The sequence below is a fragment of the Pan troglodytes genome, chromosome 18 (assembly GCF_028858775.2).
Source record: "Pan troglodytes isolate AG18354 chromosome 18, NHGRI_mPanTro3-v2.0_pri, whole genome shotgun sequence".
NCBI classification, from domain to species: Eukaryota; Metazoa; Chordata; class Mammalia; order Primates; family Hominidae; genus Pan; species Pan troglodytes.
Genome location: NC_072416.2, coordinates 24,308,301 through 24,326,027, shown reverse-complemented (window position 1 = coordinate 24,326,027; position 17,727 = coordinate 24,308,301). Strand labels below are relative to the sequence as shown.

At 38.4% G+C, this 17,727-nt stretch overlaps 1 protein-coding gene and 2 long non-coding RNA genes across 3 annotated transcripts in view; 1 reads left to right on the top strand and 2 right to left on the bottom strand.

Moving 5' to 3' along the window:
* The first annotated feature begins 1 nt into the window (after position 1).
* On the top strand, positions 2-8,653 carry LOC134808742 (uncharacterized). The gene is made up of 3 exons (XR_010152309.1): positions 2-85; positions 1,648-1,873; positions 8,411-8,653. It is a non-coding gene; the product is annotated as an uncharacterized LOC134808742 (long non-coding RNA).
* LOC134808743 (uncharacterized) lies at positions 4,375-6,703 on the bottom strand. Its single transcript, XR_010152310.1, has 3 exons — positions 6,634-6,703; positions 6,159-6,265; positions 4,375-4,852 (listed from the first exon to the last, which is right to left on the bottom strand). It is a non-coding gene; the product is annotated as an uncharacterized LOC134808743 (long non-coding RNA).
* The window catches only part of MOSMO (modulator of smoothened), a 77,058-nt gene continuing 66,608 nt past the window's right edge, over positions 7,278-17,727 (bottom strand). Inside the window, exons 2-3 of the mRNA XM_016928694.4 lie at positions 16,209-16,421; positions 7,278-11,211 (exon numbers count right to left, since the gene is read on the bottom strand). Of these exons, the coding sequence (XP_016784183.1) occupies positions 11,027-11,211; positions 16,209-16,421 (398 nt within the window). The 3' untranslated portion in view covers positions 7,278-11,026. The remainder of the gene's footprint in view (positions 11,212-16,208; positions 16,422-17,727) is intronic.

Genomic DNA, 17,727 nt, shown 5'->3' with positions numbered 1-17,727 from the left:
TTGGCCCATAGCTGGGAATCTCTCCAAACCCTTCTTTTATAGTGGTCAAGAGAGACAAAGTGATGTCACCAAAGTCAACCAACTTGTAAGTCGCTAAAGGATCTGTACTTAGTTTTTCATATCCAGGTCATTTCTCAAATCAGTTTTCACTTTCTGAGAATTTTATAAGTTTTATAAACTTGTAAGTTTTATCAGTTAGAACATGAGGTTGGGTGGTGGCTCATGTCTGTAATCCCAGCACTTTGGGAGGCTGAGGCGGGAGGATTGCTTGAGGCCAGGAATTTGAGATCAGCTTGGGCAACACAGTGAGACTCTGTCTCTACAAAAATAAAATAAAATAAAAATTAGTCAGGTACAGTGGCTTGTGCCTGTAGTCCCAGCTACTTGGAAGGCTGAGGTGGGAGGATCGCTTGAGCCCAAGAGTTCAAGGCTACAGCGAGCTATGATCGCACCACTGCACTCCAGCCTGGGCTACAGAGCAAGACCCTGTCTCAAAAATAAAGAACATATGCCACTTGTGGTAGTCATCATATGGTAGGGAACACCTTTCAGATGTTGACCCCAGCAGCCATGCCTATAGGCCAGGTCAGAAACAACCAACGTGCTCGAAATAGAAACTGCTTATCAACCACTGGTCACCGGGGTTGAGAGCACCATGTATAAGACCACGGCATTTGTTATGTGGCCAGCACCAATAAGGCAGAAAATGAGGAAGATCAGAAAGAGGTAAGAAGGTCATAAGTGGCTGTGAGCAACCAATGGCTACTCGGTGAACAAGAGATGAGGGTCCTTGTGCCCATCTTGATGGAAATTTTGGGTGGAAGGGGCTGGCTAATTTTGACAACATTTTTTTTTTTTTTAGGCACGGGAGCCCCAAGCAGGTCGTCTACCACCCTCACACCTTTCTTTGCTTCCTGCATACATGGGTTTTCAACACTGTGCATAGAAGTAAAGTCCAACACTGGAAACTCTTTGTTCCTGCTTTCTTGTACTTGAGCCTACACAACACACATTCTGAATAGATCTCTGCCAGGTGGATAAAGCAGAGTAAGGCTTTCAGACTGTATGACTCATCAAGAGGAAAGCTGTGTGGGTACCATCTTTCTTGGCTCCCTTCGGGATGCAGATCATGATGGCATCCATGGAAAGCATCAGAGCACAACAGACATTTCTCCTACCTTAGGCTCTTGGAAATGGATCAGGGTCAGCTCATCTCTGGTCTTTTATTTAGGAGCTCTAGCGTGGTCCCATCCAGGAATATGGTGGGATATATATTTCAGATATTAATTTGTTTTGTTTTCTTTCTTTCCCCCATTTCAAACCAGGAGCAGGTGCTTTGGGTTGTGTTGAGAAGCAGTAGCCTGAAGTAACTGTTTTTTCTGTCTTTTGTAAAAGCCTAAGCTAACGAAAAGATTAAAGTGACATGCCAAAGCAGGGGAGGTGAGGAATGTGTTTAATGTCATGAGGAAAGTGGGAGTGTAAAGCTTATTTCAGTTAAAAGAGACAGAAACCCAACTCAAACTGGTTTAAGGAAAAAAAAGAATTTATTTGCTTAAATAACACAAGAATCCAGGGATAGTTCTGGCTTCAGGGATGACTTGATCCAAAAGCTAAAGTGATGTTAACAGAACTGTCTTCCTTTCTCAGCTTCCTTTCTTCTAGGATGGCTTGATCAGGAGGCTCTTCAGGTGTGGCTGCCAGCAGTACCAAACTTTTCCTTACAACTTAGCAACTCTATTCCAGCAAAGTCCCAGGCTAGTCACATGCCATGCTAATTTCTGAATCTGTCACCATGCCTCTGGCCAAGTCTGGCTTCTGTCGAGCTCTGAAGCCAGAACGTGAAATTGGCCCCATGAAACCACATGGCCCGAAGGTAGGAAAGGAACGATTTTCCAAAAAGAAAGAGCCTTTTTTTTTGAAACCAAAGGGACCATGGTATTAGGCAAACATGCCTCTCAGGAAAGCCAAAGGGGAGATGATATTCTCCCAGACAGATTAAAAAAAAAAAATCAGAGATCTAAAAATCAGAGGGAGTAGAAACTTGTTCCATGTTTGGTGGCAATACTTTGGTAAGATGGCAATATCTAAGAGAAAGTGGGTCCTTGGTGCATTCAGGGAAGAGTCCACAGACACAGGAGTTCCTAGCTCACCAAAGTTTGTCATTCCCCAAGTGTGAGACGAACACAGTAAAACTATTGCCTCATTTAGCCTGGGACAACTGATGTCTCAGCAGTAACATGTAGACAGATGATCAACTAGTGGGTGGCGGCGGGGGGTGGGGTGGGGTGAGGGACTTCCAAATGTTTGAACCACGAACCTCTGCACAACTTAGAGTACTCCAATAACCAGTAAATTCCTACCAGTCCAGTAGAAGGGATCCAGTTGAGTTTTAAGTGCTTTGGGAGTAGGGCTGAGGAGCAGCTGGTTTGGGAAAATTTCCCTGGGTGCTGGAATCCTGAAAGGGCCCCAGTAAAATCAATGCCCTCATCTAGCTTCATCCGTCAAGGAAGTCGGCACTATAAAATACCAACAGGCTGGGGCATGGTGGCTCATGCCTGTAATCCCAGCACCTTTGGAGGTCGAGGCTGGAGGACTGCTTGAGGCCAGGTGTTCAGGACCAGTCTGGGCAACAAAGTGAGACCCCATCTCTACAAAAAATTTTAAAATTAGCCAGAAATGGTGGTGCGTGCCTGTGGTCCCAGCTACTTGGGAAGCTGAGGTGGGAAGATGGTGGCCCAGGAGGTCGAGGCTGCAGTGAGCAGCCAAAAACCAAACCAAACCCAAAACCCAGTGAACAATGATTACAAAGAGAAAGCTCAACAATGAGAGGGGAATGATGGAAGATTTGACACAAACAACTTAATAAGTGGGAGGTTTTTCTTACTTTTTTTTTTTTTCTCTCAACAAAGTGGAAAGTGTTTCTAAATAGGGACCACCTTTTATGGTTGTTTGCATTCCACATCCAGAAGAAGCAAACCATAGATTTAGCTGCTCATGTTTGAGCCAAGGAATCATGCAAGCGGGACAAGTTATTTTTATTCCCTTTAGATCAGCCACACTGGCAATGCAGGACAGCAGGAGTCCTAGATCTGAAGTCAGGGAGCCTGGCTGTGAAACCCAGATTCACCAGTTGCTAGTTACAGAACCTGGAGTAAGGTGTTCAGCCTTTTGATCCTTGGTTTTGTAGTCTATAAAACACCACCCTGTACTTCACAGGTAGAGGATTAAGATGACATATGGGAAAGCACATAACACATGAATTTACTGTTAGTTTCCTTCTCTAAACGTAGAGAATGCCATTATTATTTAACCACAGTGCTTTTGAAAATAGGAATTCCTTTAATAGTTGATACGCTTCAGTTAGAATGTCAGGTTATTATGACATTTGAGAAGTTTTTGTTATCCATGGCCTAAGTTCACAGCAGCATTATCTGCAATAACAAAAATCTGGAAGCAACCTCATGTACATCAAAATGGGAAGACACATATTTGGTATGTATCAAATGGAATACTATGCATTTAAAATGAGGAAGCTCTATATTTACTGACATAGAAAAATCTACATCACAAATTCAGTCAAAAAAGAAAGCCACAGGGCATGCATGGTGGCTCCCAGCACTTTGGGAGGCCAAGGTAGGAGGAGACTGGGAGACGACCCTGGTCAACATACTGAGACCCCCATCTCTACAAAAAAAAATTTTTTTTTAAATTAGCAGGCCGTGGTGGCATGCACCTGTAGTCCCAGCTACTTGGGAGGCTGAGGTGGGTGAATCGCTTGAGCCCAGGAATTTGAGGCTGCAGTGAGCTAGGATTGTGCCATTGCACTTACTCCAGTCTGGGTGACAGAGCAAGACCCTGTCTCAAAAAAAAAAAGCAGTGGCAGGTATAGATAATATCTTGCTTTTGTTAAACTGATCAGTAAAATGTCTGTTAAAATACCCAACAAACTGTTAACAATGGTTATCTCTGGAAGGTGGATTGTGGAGGAGGGAACTTTTTGTTTCCTATATTATTTTTGTGTTTTTTAAAAAAATCTACAGATACATGTTATTGTAAAAAGAAAATTTGTGTCCCGGTTCAAGGTCATAATTTCTTTCTCCACAATAGCACATAAGGCAGGAAAAAGTTACTGATAACCCTGAAGGCAGAAATTAGGTAAAGTATTGGAGTGGTGCATGTAAGGGTGGGACTGCACCAAATAAGTTCATTTTGCTGCTTACTACCTATCTTAGTAAAACATTTAGAAGATGAGGTAGTCAAAAGCCTTCTTAGATATGTGAGTTTTTAAAGAGCAATTTATTATGGAAAATGGAAAGGATTTTGGTTCTTCAACTTCTTTGCATTTGTCATAGAAAACAAAGGAATGGAAAAGAGTGAGTTTTCATATTTTTTATTTAAGAAAATACTTGAATTGCCTTAGACAATATTAAATATTTAAACAACATGAGAAAGAGTGCCAGAGGTCAGAACATAGTATTTAGTTCACTGAGTTGCCCTGACAGATAATGAATGGGGATTGATTTAATAGTGACCAAATACACTGGCCATATTTACTAAAGTGCTGTAAAATGGCCAAGTGAGGACAACTGCATCTAAAATGAGATCAAATCCTCGAGTCCATTCCTTTTAGCAGAAATGATTAAAACCATCTTGGCAGGACCAAGTCTTTGCAAAACCTATCAAATGGATGGATGGCTTCAAGACAGCAGAGAACCCACAAGCTTGAAGAGGCCTCCGGAGAGTTCACTCAGGATAAACGGGGTGATGGCATCGTCCTGGTCCTCTCTGTATAGTATCAGTGTTACAGCCCTGTGAGTTCAGTAGTAAAGGATCTGGAGTCCATGGGGAAATTCTAAGGAGATCAATGGAACTGATATATTATATAGCCAAATACTTATTAATAAAGTAACCATCCTTATAAAGGCTGATTTAGGCAAGCATCTGCCTTCAGGAGGAAGTTCACTGAAACAAACCTGGCAGATTGATGACTCTGTGTTTCAAATCTCCAGGAAATATGGTTTCATAATTTTTCTTTATCACCTAGCCCCAACTTTAATTTTCATAATTCAGTGTGTAAAGCACTGTGCCAGGTTTCTAGTGAGTACACAATGAGGAAGCCATACTCTTTGCATTCAAGAGCTTATATAGTTATACAAAAGCACTTACTAATGACAATATCAGCAACTAACATTTGAATGCTTACTATGTGCTTGGAACTTTATCTCCTTTAAACCAACAATAGCCCCATTAAGTGGGTAATATTATTAGTCCCATTCTACAGATGAAAAAACCAAGGCTCACGTAAGTTACATGATTTACTAAGGGTCACACAACTGGAATGGTGGAATTGAGATTTAATCCAGGCAGTCTATGCCTGTTTAGCAAGTTCTGTTACAGAAGCATAAGAAAAAGAGACACAAAGCACAAAAGATTAGATATATTTCAAATATGGGAGGGCTTTAAAACTGAGAGGAGGTGGTACAGACACAACCGGGGCAGGGAGCAGGTTGTAGTGAATGTAGAATGGAGAACAGGCTGGTTGTCAGTAAGAAGTGACGAGAGAGAGAGGTGGGAAATGACTGAACAGAGAGCTTGAAGCCAGATCACGAAAGCTTGTCAAAGCTATGCTAAAGGAGTTTGGATTTCATTCTGTAGACAATGGGAATGACAGAAATGTGAACATGGAAATAATATGCTTTCTTTTGTGTTACGAGTATCTTGGCAGAATTGATTTGGATGGATCAGAGTGAATGGAGACCAGTTGAAGGAAGACTGGTTCAATGGCTAGAGAATATGAATGTTGGTCTTAAGTCCAAGGCCCACATGTCAAAGACGAGTGCTCTGCTGATATCTAGTTGAGTGACTTTGGAAAAGTCTGAGGCCTCGATTTCCTCACCTGGAAAGTGAAAACACTGGACATGCTCTTTGACATTTCATCCAGCACTGAAATTTTATAGTCTTGTGAAAAATCTCTTCTTGAAATGTTATCTTGGGTGGTCTTAGATTGTGTGTGACTGGAACTGGGGCTGATTTGTAAAACCCTTGAATGTGCTTGAAAATACCAACCCACAGTGTTTTCTTCTCCTGGGAAAAGAACCAAAACTCTTAAAAAATATACATTGTGCTTTCTATCTTTAATACCATTTATAAATAACTACCTTTATTTTTGTTGCTGGGTAACTGTGACCCAGAAGAGTTGACTTTGCATAAAAGGAACCCAGAGTCCTCTAGTCTTGGTGTTTTTCCTATAATCTTCTCATAGTGGCTAGAATAGAGATGATAGAAGAATAAGTCAAAATAAAGTATTTTTGAACCCATGTTGTTTTCAAAGCCACTGTGTTACCTTTTCCTAAGGTATTACCAAATAGAAAAAGTGTCCCCTCCACCATAGCAGCTCAGCATAAATCTACCATTACAATTTCCAATTGACCTATTCATTAATGTTTATAGAAAATAACCCCCCAAAAACCTCTAATCTGTGTTACAAATCAGGAGAAGATTTAGATGATGTGAAGATAGGGTAGGGTGACCAACTCATCCTAGTTTGCCTGGAACTTTCCCAGACATAGTATTTCAAGTCTCACCTCCAAGGAAAGCCCTCAATCTTAGAACCCAAGAACATCTAAATCTTACCATGTCTTAATCCTCCAATTCCCCAGGAGGCTCCTCAAAAGGCCACACAAGGAAGAATCAGCAGCAAACTGTAAATATTTTATTATTATTATTCGGTTGGGCTAATCTTGACACCCCCAGAGAGAGCTATAGTTAAGCTGTGACAGGGCCTAAAGGCCTCTGTATTTGCTCCTCCAGCCCATACTTTAAGATTTTAAAAGCTAAGATCTTTTGGCCTGGAGTAAAGTAGAAACAGAAGACTGAAGCAAAGATGGACTTGGGTCTATGTGCAAGGAAGAAAGAAGAGAAAGATAGTTGGCTTGAGGGCTTTGGCTTGGTTTCTCTCTCCTAGCTCATGGAAGCATGACGCAGAAGGGAAAGCCACATGTATGTGGTCTTTTATTGCTGAGTGACTCTTGGGTAATCATGGCCTAATCCACGTCCTGGAATATTAATGGCATCTCTTCTCTAGCGGTGAGCAAAGAGTGGGAGTGGAAGAAGATAGGGAAAGACTGCCCTCACCCCCCAATGCCAACAACAAAAAACCAACCCAAAAGGCATGGAAGTGGCACTTGTGAATATGTGAAACCTCCATAAGAAATCAATTTTTTAAATGAAGCTTATTTCAAAGTAATAGAAGCCTTTTTAGTTTCTTTAGTAGACAATTTATTTTGATAAACTTGCTCAATAACAAAAATACAAGTGAGGAAAATTATGTTCATTTTATACAGTTGTATTAACAATTTGTTTTGAAACTATTAATTGAAAAATGTTATAACCAATTAGAAAACAATTCTTAATAAAGTTTGGGATAATATACAGACCTTGATCACAAACTTCAAAATCTCTTGAGGTGATACAACTAAAAGTCCTGTGTAGGGAATCCTACCTACACGGGCCACTTTTTTCCTTCATGTTTTTATCCTTCAAAAATTTTCTGAAAGACAGCTTACTGTTTTGAATTGTGAATGTAAATTTAATTTTTTAAAGATGAAGTGGGTTGATAAAACAGTTACTATAATCAGAGTAACTTGTGGCTAGTAGTCTTTTAATAAAGACAAAATAAATGCAACATGTTCTTCCCATGAAGCCCATGATGCAAAATAATAGCTAACAGCATATGCAAAGTTAGTTTCCAATACTGTATTTTTCAGGGCCTTTCCTCTAAATCAACAGATTGTTTGTCACCAGGACTATTTATTATTTCACTTAATAGATTAAACAGTGAATTCACAGAACATCAAGTGGGGATATCAAAGCTTTAGGCAAAAGGGTAAAAACCAATAGTGTTTTGGTCATCTAGAACATTAAAAAGAAAAAAGAGCCATCCTTCAAAAACAAAACAAATGAAACAGAAAATAGGTTTATAAGAGGTGGAAGAGTCAGAAAAATTACATACACACATTAACAACATAGAACATGGATTACCTTTGGAAAGAATCATACTGAAATGTTTGCTTTTAATAAATTGAAGATTTTTCATGTTTACAGATGTTTGGGTATGTTCAATAGGAGCTTCCAAAAATTTCAAACTAATTCAGTCTTGTGCAAATAAAACCTAAAAATAGTTTTCAGCAGATTTTACAGTGATATTCTTAGGTATGAGAAGAATGCACACACTCTAAAAACAATGAAACAGACAAAAGTTTGACAAATGATTGCACCATAAAACAGTGTTTTATATACAGTTTACAAGATATGATTTCCTGCTATAAATTAATACTGTACTACATAGTACTTATTATAGTGACCTTTTTTAAAAGCAACTGCTGACAGTTGTCTATCTTTTCACTTATAGGATTTATAGAAATCTATATGAATGAATCCATTTCAATGTCTGGTCTGCAAGAGTACGAAGACTTGACTTCACATACTACTTGATGGGATGGTTTAATCCTGGGTTAGAGTGCTGACTGGCTAGAGGGAGTTTTCCCCCATCAGCCCTGTATGCACTGGACCTCCAAGACAACAATGAAATTAAAGACAATTTAATGGTTTGGGTAATAGATACAAATAAAACCTTAAATTTTGTAATCTTAAATGCAATACCACCATAAGTGAAAGAAGTAAACAGTGGGGAAATTCTTAGCAGCTGAGAAACTTTCTCTCCCCATGCTCATGATCCAGTTAAAAATATTTTGAGAAACTATTTACAATACAATTCATCTTTTGGAAGAGAAAAGCTCTTGGTCATGTCATAAGTTAATTTGAACCATACTTTGCTAACACTTTATCTCAGTGGTATATAACGGTGACAACCAAAGCTTTCCTTCAAAGTGATCCATTTGACTGAGGACCAATCAAATAAGAATAGCAACTGCAATCCCAAATGTCCATAGAACATGTCCAGTGGTATTCTTAAGACTTGACTAGACATCATCATACTTGGGGAGAAACAGTCTCCCTCAGGATCTCCCAAAGGTTTCTTTTACTCTGGGAAGGAAAAGTATGACATTCTCCCAGAACACTTAAGAAATGCACCACAGTGGTGGTCCATCTCTCTCCCCAATTCCTGAGTGAGCTCAAACACTGGGGTTTTCTTTCACAATAAAATACTGCTGAATTAACAGTAAGATAGAAGACTGTCAAACAAGCCAGTGTGAAACACATCAAGCACCTCCATTTCATAGTGTGAATATCTGAGGAGGTAGCTCCCATCTTTGAAGTAATCATTCTAGAACTGATAATCTAGCCTTAAAAACAGTGCATTCATTTCTGCTTGTGTGAAGCATGGGCCACACGGGACTCTACTGACAGGGAGTCATTTGGGTCATCAGTTCACTATAAATGACAGGGACATTTGGGTCACCAGTTCACTATAAAGAGGAGAAACTTAGCTCCACTGCCATGAAACACCCTGTCCCACATTTCAAACAGGAGATTATCTATAGTGTTCACCAGGAAAAACAAGCATTGATGCGAAGGCATGGAGATGTGGAGAAGAGAAATACTGTATTTTAAAACTGTGAGTTCAAGGGTTAGCTGCAATGCTTCTTTTAGGGAAGAACTTAAAGCTGTGGGTTTAGTACAGCCCTTTAAAGTAAATGCAAAAATATTAGCTTTTAGCAAATAAAGGCATATAACATATAAAGAAAATATTGTATTGCTCAGGTTTTGGTAAAGATGTATTAATAATGCTTACAGATAAAAATAATGAAATTAGTGTTGTAAATAGCCAAAATAGCCAGATATTTACTAGCGAACTTTGTATTTATGTAAAGTGTGCCTGAACATATAAAATGCATTATTAATGTAACAGACTGAGCCAGTAGAAAAAGAATCTCTGTACAATAGACAACAGTTGCCAATAATTTAAATAGTGTCAGATTCCCCAAATTATAAGGTTTGACATGATCTTACCTTCTACTATCATATACAAATAAATTAACCCTACAAATAATTTTTAGCTTAACTTAAAATCGCACCTAGAAAGGTATGGGATTATCTGTACCTATTACAAAAACCTGTTAAAATCAAGGGCTGCTACAAAGAATGAGGTAAACTGAAGACTCTCTCCACTATGCAGCCTTCAGATAAATGGCTTTTTTTTCTATTGGGTTCTAGGTTTGCACACCACAGTGTTTTGCTAGCAAAGCATTCAGAATTCTCTTCCAGGAACTGTTTGCATGTGTGTGTATATAAATTTACACACACATACACACACACACACACACATATATATACACACTGTATACTGCATCAGCAAAATATATATATTATATATATTTATATAAATATAAGGAAGATTTCCCCCACCCACCCACCCAAAACATGTGTCTTAGTGTTTGATTTTTTTTTTTTTTTGTACACAGAGAGAGGGAATTTCAGAATTTTTACATACATTTTAGCAAACAAGTTTTGATCTATTGGCTTCTTGGTGCAGTAATGCAACGGCAATCCATTCTGGTGCCAAAGGCTCATACTATTACAAGGAAGTTGTGAACACTAATTTCTTAGGAGGTGAGGCCAGCCCCACATGAACTTCTCTTGCATCCCTCTGGTCCACCATGACACATAAATACTTAGACTTTTTTTTTTTTTTTCCTCTAATGAATCATTAGACATTAAAAACGGAACAACAGAGTCACAAAGGGCCACATGCTTTTCGGTATAAAGCATTCTCCTTCTCTAGGTTGCTATCACAGTGCAGACCTGACTGCCTGAATATGCTCAGGAGATTTAGTCAATATTGTCTGTATTTGGTTATGGAAAAGGCTCTCCTTTTTTTTTTTTTAAATCCAAAGTGCATAGTGAGAACAAATCAAAGCATTTTTTTTTTCCTTCTCAGCATCAGTTTCATCTGAGCATCTTCCCATGAGAGGCCTGCTCAGATGCCTCGCCTTTGTCCTCTCCACCCTCCAAAAATAAAAAAATAAAATAAAAAATAATAAGAGTCAAGCAATTTAGACATTCATCAGCCTGGTAAACAAACTTTGCCAGCAAATAGAAGTCCTACTATTGTAAAGAAAATTGATAAGACAAAAAGTACATATGATGACCCAACTACTGTGTTGTTGGGTAATTTATAAGGTTGACCTCCGACTTCATTGATGTAAAATCCTATTGGAAATATTAGGGCAGCCATACAGAAAAGGATCACTGTAAAACAAACCAAAACACAACATTAGTAACATGGTTTGGTGATTTCAAAAAACAATGAAAATTTGGCACAAAGGAAGCTTATAAGAAGGGCTGGCCAAACCTGTTAAAACATGGGCCACTTGTTAAAAATTTGTATATATTACAGGTCACATAGTATCCCTGAAGCCTAACAATACAGTAAAAGCTAGGTTAGGCTTTTATGTAAGTTTTAGGACAATTCTGAATATCAGGATTAAGAAAGTCCTTTTCCAAACCTACCAAATCCTCACAAATACGATTCCTAGCCATTTACAATAGTAATTAAGGGCACTAGCTAGAGTCAGATAGGGGCTCAATTCCAGCTCTATTGCCTACTAGCTGTGTAATCTTAAGCTTCTGGTTCCCTTCTGAAAATGGGGGAAATACTAGAAGGATAAATAAAATAATGTCTAGTCCCTGACACAGTGCCAGGTAACAGTAAGTGCTGAATGAGTGCTGCATACCATTATCACAATAGTTACTATTCTGACAATTCTCTGTTCCTCTCAGTGTTAGTGAGAAGGAATTGGAGAAAAGGTACATATAAATAAGCATCACTTCTCTTACTCTGATTTAAAATCAGCTAGTAGAGGCTGGGCATGGTGGCTCATGTCTGTAATCCCAGCACTTTGGGGGGCCGAGGTGGGCGGATAACCTGAGGTCATGAGTTTGAGACCAGCCTGGCCAACATGGTGAAACCCTGTCTCTACTAATAATACAAAAATTAGTCAGGCGTAGAGGTGCAAGCCTGTAATCCCAGCTACTCAGGAGGCTGAGGCAGGAGAATCACTTGAACCTGGGTGGTGGAGGTTGTAGTGAGCCGAGATTGTGCCACTGCACTCCAGCCTGGGCAACAGACTGAGACTCTGTCTCAATACAAAAATAAATAAAAATAAAATAAAATAAAACCAGCTAGTAGAAATAACCTCAGATCTCTGGGATTAGTAAAGTGTCACAGTGGTTATCTCCTATCATGGATAATATTCCAAAAAATAAAATCTCTGTCTGGTTTCTGAATACCCAGAGAGGTAGGTTAAAGTCAGGGAGGATAGGTAACCTTCTTTGAGTTTTGCATGTAAACACAAAGGAGTATATTATTTGTTAAAATGTTTTTAAAAGGATATCAGAAAACCCAATGTCCAGGTAAAAGTGATTCCACAGTCCAGTGTTTCAGCAAATGGCCTGCTCCCTTGTGCTACCAAAGAAATGGTCTTCTTAGTGAACACAAACTATTTACAGATAGGCTAGCTTTTCCAAGAAAATATTTTTGCTTTTTGAAAGCATATTGCTCAAGTGTTCATTGTCCTTCAACTTTCTCTGGAGGCAGAAATACTTCTTCAGTGTAATGTGAGGACAGATTACTAGTCACTGTACATGAAGAGTTGGACCTTCCATTATTAACTGAATGCGTTTTCACCTCCAGGTGAAAACTATCCCCCAGCAATACTAACAGAGTCCTGGATAAACATTTCAGCTGACACTCGTCTCTACATTTTTTTGTGTGTTAACCAATCAACAAAACTTTCAGAGTTTTAAAAAAGTCAATTAGGAACCCCTTCCAGAAGGAATAACTCCAGCAATACAATGAGAAAAAACATTTGCTTAAGTAATACATCAGCTTAAGAAACAACAGCACTCTTACTTGTACGATTTAGGTAGATTATTTTATATTATACAAACTTACAGCTTATTTCATTTTGGGCAAATGACCACACCAAATAATATTACATAAGCAAACTTGGATTTTTTTAGATAGCTACTATAGAACAAATGAAAAATTCAGGCATTATGTTTTATAGCTTTTAGCTTTTTTGTTGCATAGTCAGCAACAAATAACTATTAGTGCTGCCAATGCCCACTTATCAGTGTTGTCTGTCACCAATTTCTAATGGTTCCACGGCTTAATATGGTCTGGTGAGTAAAATGAAACCACAATTTAGGTAACTATACACAATCTAATTTAAAAAACAATGGGGCAAAATTATTGTTGTAAAACAATTTTTTTCTTAATGTTGACTAATCTCAAGAAACAAGTAATTTAGAAAAGTACTTTAGGAATATGCAGATGTTAAATTTGTTCATTGTGTTGACATGCCAACTTTGTTCCTATCATTTCCTATTTTCTACTCTAAAAAAGATCTATCCTTTATAATGGAGTAATCATTCTGCAACCAAAGAGTTTAACATTTTCAAGAGTTAAATATTTTCCAAATTTGTTAGAAAAGGCTTAAATTTTAAGGGAACAATGAAGTCCTGTTTAACCTTAGTTTTAAATCCAAGGAAGCAGGTTCTCTATACTTCCTGGGAGCAGATTTAATGCAGGTGGATGAGTTTTTCTTTTAAGCTATTGTGAACTATTAAGTTACTTTAGATGTTAAAATATTATTAATGCTGATAATATCAAACTTTGAAGGCTGAGCTTTGGATCCTAAATAAGTTTGTAAAGACACAATTTCATATCCTCCATGGCACAGATTTCTTGGTGGCGAGAGTCAGAAATCAGGTGCACTGGTAGGTGAGGGTGGAAATCAGGGTGGCAAAGGAAAGAACAAGGGCCAAACTTGAAGAACAGGACGACTCATCTTGGTTTCTCTTGCCCCCATAGGGAACCCCCATCATGTGGGGGCTCTTCTCTGAGACATATTTCCCCACTGTGCACGGCCATCAGAAGATATCACCCTTACATTATTATGAAAACTATAGCTTAACGGGAATAGAAATACACATAATAAAGTACATTTTTCAGGGGTGGAGTGGAAACACTAGGGGGCGCCCAATCCCTCTCAGAACTGTCACCCCAGCCACTCGTTCTGGTACCAAAAACAATGTATTTAAGGAAGCTAAAAGCAAGGCAGCCCTTATCCTCACCCTCAAGGTCCTCACGCACCAGGGAGGTTCTCAGAAGCCTTGAGCCATTAGACTCATTAACCTGTTTGACTAGGGAGCCCCAGGAGGTCCTCGGTGGGGCTGTCATGGGATATGGGGGAGCTCTATGCTTGCTTAAATGAAATTAGCTCAAAGATATATTACGTTTAAAAACCAAGATACAGAACAGTAGAAAAAATTTTACATAAATATGTATGTATGGAACACACACATAATAGATACGTTTCTGTGCACTGAATACCTCTAGTAGGAAACCCCAGAAACTGGTAAAAATGGTTGCCTCCAGGAAAGGGGTTAATGGGATGGCTGGGTGACAGGGCCAAATATGATTTCACATGGTTACCCTTTCAGAGATTTTGAATTATGCATCATATGCACATATTATTTCAAAAAGTTAAATTATTTAAAAAATAAAGGAAAAAATACATTGCATTTGGGGGCAACTACACATACTTAAATATTATCTGCTTAAGGGGAATGGAAAACAGATAATCCTAGTTCTTTCCCTTTATTGGGTCATAAGAATCTATAGCTCATGAGAGCATATAACGTTTCGACTCACACTACCTTGCTAAATCATATTTTAGGTTTTTGGTATTCGAGGCATATGCATTCCCAAATTTCAACTAAATCCAGAAACTAAATCCTTCTTTGATATTATTTCACTCCTTGAAGAGTGATTTCTATCTGGATTAGTGAATCTGTGAGTAAAAGATAAAGAAGCAGATTCTCTTTAAATTTCTCATCAATATCCTTAACTTTAGCCGCACTGTTTCTACGATTGCTTCTGGACCCTCTCTCCAGAAAAGAATTGTCTCAGGAGGTCTGTTTGACAGGGGAAAGGTCACCAACTTGTTTCACTCTGCTTAACAAGGATGGAGAACCTTTTTTATATAAAAGGCAACTTGATCTAAATTTAAAAATTAAGGGCAATATAGATAAACAGAGCCAGAAACATACACATTAAAGAGTATCAATTTCAGAGAATACAGGAAGAAACAGAGGCTCATGAAGGAATATCACTCTCCTGCAGCCCTTTAGGATAAACTGAGTTTTAACATTAATAGGGATACATGGGATTATCCCTTATCCCAATTATATGCGTTCTAAATGAAAATATCAAGAGAAAGTCAGCTGTTATATTTATTTTTAAAAACATATGCAAACCTGAGATTATTTTAAGGCACTGAATTAAAAGTCTCATTTGCATAGGTATTGTTCTCCTGTTTCTTTAGAGCAGGATTTCTAAACAGTGGCTCTACTGCTACTTGGAACCAGATAATTCTTTGTTGTGGGGGGCTGTCCTATGTATTTGTAGGATGTTTAGCAGCCTCCCTGCCTCTACCCACCAGCATCCCCCTAGTTGTGACTACCAAAAATGTTTTCAGATATTGTTAAATATCCCCTGGGGTGCAAAATTGCTTTGGAGAGAAAGAAGCACGAAAGCAGAATTGCAGAAATGTCTTTTCTTTGTGCATTTTTGTTTCTTCTGTTTAACTTGAGATAAATCTCTGATGTGTTGTGAAATTAAACCAATTTTGCAAAGTACAAGAGAATGTGTAATATATAAACTTATACCCTTGGGCAGAGCTTAATGGAGTAAGAAATATTGATAAACAATTATTAAATAACAAAATGTGTTGATTTTTCAATGGTTACAACATACAGCAGAAACTCAAAATCAATATTAAAAAATATTTCCACCTTCATCTAATTTATATTTTTATGTATTTGTTCTATATTTATCTTTATTTTTATAGATGATACCAATAGCTTCAAGAAGAGGAAAAGACTCAGGCTACTGGTAACTCTGAGTCACAAACCTGGAACACTTATGTCACAATCTGAGCAAAAATAAAATTCATTAAAATAGCATTTCATACAAAGTGATTAAAGTTGTGGATGTCCTGGTCTTGCAGAAAGAGTTTTGAAGAAATGATGGGACTGGGTAGAGTCTATCTCACGGCCATACACAAGTGGTGCTCTTTGATGATTATGAAGTCCTTATTACTGATTCTTGATTATCTTCATAAAAATACCAGTGTGGGTGGGTGCCTTCTAGACAAATTTAGTAAGCACAGGTTACTTACTTCCAGTGAATGCTATCCATCGAGCATATTTTGTAGCTTCTCTTCGCCAGTGGGAAGCCACCAGCAAACCACATGTGACAGTCAATGAAATGATTCCCATGATGATAAAAAACAGTGTGGTGACCCACTCCGGGGGAAGCCGGGGAGGGATGCACGTCCGGTCTCGTCCATGGATTGTTTGACACTGTCGCACGAGGCCCACAGTGAGTGCTCCTGGGGAGATGCAAATGGTGGGAATACTTTAGTGGGTTTGGCCTGTCCAGGGAATATTCCTCACCACCACCCCTTTAGTTCTTAAATCTCATTTATCTCTTCGTGGGTCATTCAAGCACATCCTAAGTCCTACTCTTCAGCATCTGCTGTAGTTCATAACGTAGTAATACTTAGTTTAACATACAAAGTGAACCTAAAAAAATAACAAATGACCTCAGAAAAGTCATAACAGGCAGTTCACTCAGGCATTCATTAAATAAATACTTTTCTGAGTAATTGTGTCAGGTATTTTTCTAGGCTCCAGGGAAATAACAGCAGACAGGATGAGGTTCCTGCCCTCACTGAGCCTGCATGCTGGCAGAAAGAACTGGTATTTTTTGATTCCTAGATCCAAGACTCATTGTATATGACTTCATTTTGGCTGAAAAGAAAATCACTTTTCAGGAAATTGAAGACAAACCTGAAATATGCCTAATTGTAATATAGAAATAAAATTAAATAATAGATTAAATGCCAGAAGCAATATGTTTATGAAAGGTATAAGGTCTAAGAATATTACAGTATAAGTAGTTTTCCATTAAACTCAAGAAAATGTTGGAAAAACTAGGAGGGCCCTCTGTCCCAAACTTGGTATATTCACCAATTTTTGTAGAGTTTACAAGTGTTCACACTGCCAAACCATGGCTGGCATGCTTCACAGAAAATCACAAAGGCAAATCATGAAGGTAATTCTTAAAGTGTCTCTCCCCATTCAAATAAAAGTGATTTTGGTAAAACATCAAGCATTATTTTTCCATAAGGATGTTCTCATGTCAAACCCAAGGGCCCTCCCTCAATCAAATTTGGGGTAATTTATAAAAACTTAGATTAGAAAGGTGACAGAGTAATTATTTTATCTTCTTCCCCAATAAGAAGAATGTTTACAATGGTACTTCTCAATAAAAACTACTTGTTTCCCCTTCCAAGAGCAATGGCAAATGGGAAAAGTTACCAAAAATATAGGAATGGAAATTTCTGGAGCTATTAGAAACATTACAGATTTTTGCATTTTGGGGGGATTTTTTTGGTCTACATTCTTTTATTTATAGAGATGGGGTCTATGTTTCCCAGGCTGGTCTAGAACTCCTGGTCTCAAGCGATCCTCCCGCCTTGGCCTTCCAGTGTGCTGAGATTACAGGTGTGAGCCACTGTGCCTGGCCAGCATTATTTTCTCAATATGAACACAAAAATAAAAAAGACATTGACCTCGAAATCATAGCACTTGCCACGAACAAATGTCTTCTGTGAAGGGAACTGGTGAAATTCC